General features: G+C 33.6%; 1 protein-coding gene across 1 annotated transcript in view; it reads right to left on the bottom strand.

Annotated features, from left to right (window-relative positions):
- Nucleotides 1-5,599, bottom strand: part of LOC107589137 (sorting nexin-25-like) — a 77,384-nt gene that overhangs the window by 15,558 nt on the left and 56,227 nt on the right. The window contains exon 8 of the mRNA XM_016277488.1: nucleotides 3,553-3,684. Within this exon, the coding sequence (XP_016132974.1) occupies nucleotides 3,553-3,684 (132 nt within the window). The remainder of the gene's footprint in view (nucleotides 1-3,552; nucleotides 3,685-5,599) is intronic.

Here is a 5,599-nt window from a genome sequence, read left to right as displayed (position 1 = left end):
TTTGAAAGATGAAGCTCACGATTATGGTAAGGGGCGTTACATTTCCGATGAGTGCTTGCGGTGTTCGGCCAATCACAATGCACTGGGTCAGCTGGCCAATCAGAGCAGACTGCGCTTGTCGGAAGGAGGGACTTTGTAGAAAACGAAGCGTTTGAGAGAGGCGGGGCATAGAGGACCTACAATAATGTACAGTATTTAAAAAATAATGTGTTTTTTGAACATTAAAGCATGTCAACATATTCTGTTACACCAAATACACCAAATAATGATCTTTAAAAAAGCATCATATGACCCCTTTAAGGTAATTTAAAACTGGGGAGAAAATGTGATTAAACAGGTTTTATTTTCATCAAACAAAACAGTTTATTTTTCTTCTTCTTCTTTTGATTATAGGGTCAAATATCAGTTAAATAAAAATGCAGACATGTTCTTGACAAGTTTTGTTGGTTTCATCCTTGACGGTTTGAAGATCTGCACAAGTCTATTGGTCTGCCAGCAGCAATGCTGTATTGTGCTTTTACTGGTTTTGGTCTTCAACGTTCTGCATTTCAATGACAGATTCCCATTCAGAACCAACAAGCTATAAAACATATGGCTAATCTTAATTGTTTGGTTTGGTTTCATGCTGAACAGATGCTAACTGTTAATAAGATATGACATCAACATTAAACAGATTATTGCAAATCTGCTGTTGCACAGAAATGAACCAAATGTACCTCCTCAAACATTTATCAGCTAACAGCATTCTAGAGTACCTGCATATTTTCATAAATAGCCCTGTTTTTATTCTATACACAATATACAATATTCCAGACTCCACAGAAAAGTTCATCAGTTGTCAACCTTAATGACATCTTAAACTTTTCAGTACCACAGAACAATGAAAAAAAAGAATGCAATCAGCTCTGACACTCCTGGCTAAATGGCAGTACCGGTAATTGCTAATTTAACACAGCTGGACATAATGGGCCGCAGCAATTAAACATTTGTCTGCGTCACGTGCTTGAGTGTTGGTAGAGTTTTCAGCCGTGAGCGTTTCTGTGGTCTGACGTTAATTTCTGGATAAAAGTGCCAGATAAATGACCAATTAGTACATTTTCAATTGTGCCCGTAGATTGGCATGAGCTACAGGAAACATGACTACAGCCCTATTCAGATGCGTATCCTTTCTCAAGGGGATGTAAGGTCATTTTAAGATTTATTGGGGCTAGTTAGTGATTTTATTGCAGTCAGAATTCAGAAATATCTGTTTTTTGACAAACAGGTTGTGTGGCAATTCAGTTGCCATAGGAATAAACATTTATAAATTTACAAAAAGTAATTTCGCAAATCCATTTTGAACACTGCCAAGCACTGAAGAGTAATTGTTACACTTTGCAGTAATGTGCACACATTTTAGATTTTTATTCTTTTATTATTTATCATTTATTCTTTTATTTTAATGTATTTTTATTACTGAATAATATTAATAATGCTTCATCACAATATTACGAGAAGTGTGAACTGTTAAGGAGAAAACGAAAAACAGAGAACAAAATCATGTAAACTTTTGAAATGGGATATTATTTTTTTTTTAATAAAAATGCCATTTTACTTGTCAAAAAAGTAGCTGAGTCAAATGTTTACCTCATGTAAATATAAATAAGTTTGCGTTAACGTTTTTCTCCCATCATTCTCTATCATTTTGCAAAAAGCAAGACAATATAATAAATAAATAAATAAAATAAATATATTTTCTATTATTAATTTAAATATGCATTTATCAATTGTTCAAACCATAATAGATATTTTGTTTACATCTGAATATGGCTGGGTATTGAGAAGAATATGATTTGATTTTCATTTTCATTCACAAGCTACAGACAAGTACAGTACATACCTATTTTTTTAAAGGGAAAAAAATCTCAACTAATGCTCTAAACTATACAACTATACAATAAACCCTGTTAGTAGTAGTACATTATTAAATTAAGTGATTTGTAAAGAAGCATTTAAGTTGCACATAAGGGAGATTTTATAATATAATAAATATTTATTGTACAATATTTTTAATGATGTAAATATGTTCCAGCTTTTATGACGGATTTACTCAAACATACATTAAATTCTGAAGAACAAGTTTATGTAAAAATATAATAAATATGTAACAGTGCATATATGTAGCAAAATGCTACTTTTTTATAGACATTAAATAACTGACATAATTTTTACAAGCTGTTTTATTGGCATCTTTAAATTATAATGCCCTTGAAACTCGGACTGAGCAATTACATGATATATGATACATTTTAGTAAATTATACTGTATCTTTCAACTAGGGCTGTCAATCGATTAAAATATTTAATCGTGATTAATCGCATGATCGCCATGAGTTAACTTGTGATTAATCGCAACTTAATCGCACATTTTTATCTGTTCTAAATGTACCTTAAATTAATACTTTTAATTCTCTAATCAACATGGGCATGGACAAATAAGGATGCTTTATGCAATATATGTTTATTATTAGTGAAACCACAGTCAACATAGAGCATGAAGACTAGACATGTTTCAAAGATCATAGATGTTTTTCAAAGAACTTGTTCATGTCCATTAGACACATGAAAAAAGAACATAGAAATACCAGGTTCCCATTACTTTTCTTTCTTTGCACTGAGCAATTTACTTACACAAGCCTGTTTACGCAGAGAAAGAGGTGTGCGTGCAGCAGGAAAGAGAGACCTCGTGCTTACCGACGAGTCTCAGAAACTAAATATCAAATCTTAAAGATTTTTCACTAGGCGCTTTTTGAAAAGAAAAAAAAAAGAAAAAAGAAAAAAAAAGTCGCTAAAGGGGTCTGAAAAGTCACTAAATCTAGCAACAAAGTCGCTAAGTTGGCAACACTGTGCATCTCCATTTCTCCAACTACGGCTAGGCAAAGAGTCAAACAGAAAATGCACGCTGCGTTAATCACGCGCTAATAAAATGAATGCCGTTAAAATGAATTTGTGTTAACGTGTCATTAACGTGTTAATTTTGACAGCCCTACTTTCAACACCTTCTGATGTTTATTCATGTTTATTTCGCAACATTAAAGAGTGCTAAACTGGTATTTAATGTTTGAATTTGGTAATAAAATTGACAGAATTTGAACACCGAGACTTTGTTTCATATGAAAAGTAACAAAACATAAAGCTTATCATGATTTATTGGAAAGGAGGAGCGCTAAAAATAATGTTTTGCTCATGCATTAACTGAAAACAACAGATCAATTCTCGGGACTGAAGAATCGATATGGGTTTAACAAAGTGAGAATCAATATTTCAATCAATATTTTTTGATATTGACAATCATGTGACTGACCACTTGAGCAGCGTGTTTTCAGGTTTGTACTGTAATATCACAGAACTCGCTCCTCCACCATTAATAAATGACCATGCAAAGTATTTCTACAGATGTCCCCATGAGAAACAGTTATTGTCTGAACAGGGCTAATTACAGCAGCTCTTTCACTCGTATGCTGACAGATCTTCAGCTCAAGGTCTTGATGTTCTGCTGAAGTGCGTGTCTGACCTTGTTGGCGCTCTTGAGCATCTCCACCAGCTCCCAAAAGCTAATCAGAGCCCTCTTGTCCACGCGCTCCATGTAGACACGGAAATGCTCCCGGTACACTGCGTTTGACATGATCTCCTCAAACTGAAGTATCTGTGAGAGGACAAGAAACAAATGAAGCAGACAGTGTTATTATTAAAAGCACTTGAAAAATTTACGCTGCAGTGGAAGTGGCGTTTCATCTCGAGAAGGCTGGGTAATTTATCAGTAACACTGACTGCCAGCCGATGAGGCGTTGATGTTTCCTTGTGCATCCGAGTGCATTTCCTTCTCATCTTTTAAAGGGTTTCTACTCTTTTGGAGCATCTTATATTTTTTTAGTGTAAGTCAAGGCTTGCCTCTAACCCTAAGAATTAAGAATATTTTAGCTTTTGTATCTTTAACACTATATAGTAAATATATAGTAAATGTTGGCTAACCTCCTTGCACTGACAAAATTCACACAAAAGTACCTTAATATAAAGATTTTTTATTATCATCAATGTCAAAAACAGTCTTGCTGCTTCCTATTTTTTGGGTTTTTTAGCATTCTTTGATGAATAGAAAGTTCAAAAGAACAGCATTTATTTGAAATATTTTATGTTTAACAAATGTCTTTACTGACTCGCTTTTGATCAATTTAATGCATCCTTGTTTAATAAAAATATGAATTTCTTTTATAATATTTTATATTAAATAAATAGCTTACTGACCCCAAACTTTTAATTTGTATTTTTATAATTTTTTTAATTTTATAATAAAAAAATTAATTAAATTAAAAATGTATTTATTCAATTTAGTTTTTTAATTACTGTATTAATTTTTTTTACGAATGAATGAATGAATTAATTAATTAAAGTTTTTTTTATTCATTTTAGTTTTTTGTAATTTAGTACATAAAGTTAAACTAAATTAAAATGAGAAATATTGTTGTTAATGTTAACTAAAATAAAATAAAATAAAGTACAATTTTTTTATTTTATTTCAAGGAATGAAATTTATTTAATAATTTTTTTTCATGTATTTTTTTATTTTTATTTTAGTTTTGGTTAACTATAATAACTCTGGTGTTAACTGAATAAAAACAGGTTCTCGATTTTAAACACTAGTAAATGCTAATAGACTAAGGGTGCTTTCACACTAGCACTTTTGGTGCACACCCAGGTTCGATTGATGTCAGAGTTCGGTACGTTTGGATGATGTGAACACGGTCTTCTGAACTCGGGTACGCACCTGCGAACCGTACCCGAGTCCGCTTAAAAAGGGTGGTCTGGGGTACGGTCAGAGGCGGACAGTAACTAAGTACATTTACTTGAGTATTGTACTTAAGTACACTTTTTGAGTATCTGTACTTTACTTGAGTATTATTTTTTCTGGGAACTTATAACTTTAACTTCACTACATTTGAAAGACAAATATTGTACTTTTCACTCCACTACATTTCTATCAAGATCCTCGAAGTAGAAAGTAGTTACTCTGTAGCAGCTTTGAAAGTCAGTAGGTGATTTTTTTTCTTCTCTAATTTCACTCAAGTAATGGAGTTGAGTACTTTGTCCGCCTCTGGGTACGGTTCAAGTGAACTACGGTACGGTTCGCTGCTGATGTGAACGCAATCGTTCCAAATCACGGAAGTGAACTACTATTAACAACGTATTATTTGATAAAAATGTGTGTTTGTGTGTGTGTTTCACTCACTTTCTTGAAGAGCGTGACTGGCGCGCTGCAAGCAGAGAGCTGTATATCTCATTTCTGTTCACCTTCAGAGTACTTTAGAGCATTTGCAGTACATTCGTAAGGCAGACGTAAGTGCCGTTATGTACTGAAGCTTTGGAAACAAAGCCAACGGTTCAAAAACATAAATATAAAATTGAAGAGAGCCTTGCTACGCATTTTGCCGTCTTCTCCTGCGCCATCGTTACTAAGCAACGGGGGGAAAAGCTGCTGGCTTGATGAAGCAAACGAACCGCGGTTCGGACCCAAATAATATAATGTGAACACAGTCCAGCGGGGGCAGGGGGAGGGGGGAGCA

This window comes from Sinocyclocheilus grahami, unplaced genomic scaffold (genome assembly GCF_001515645.1).
Source record: "Sinocyclocheilus grahami isolate Dianchi unplaced genomic scaffold, SAMN03320097.WGS_v1.1 scaffold112.1, whole genome shotgun sequence".
Classification (NCBI taxonomy): Eukaryota; Metazoa; Chordata; class Actinopteri; order Cypriniformes; family Cyprinidae; genus Sinocyclocheilus; species Sinocyclocheilus grahami.
This window is presented reverse-complemented; position numbering and strand designations above follow the sequence as displayed.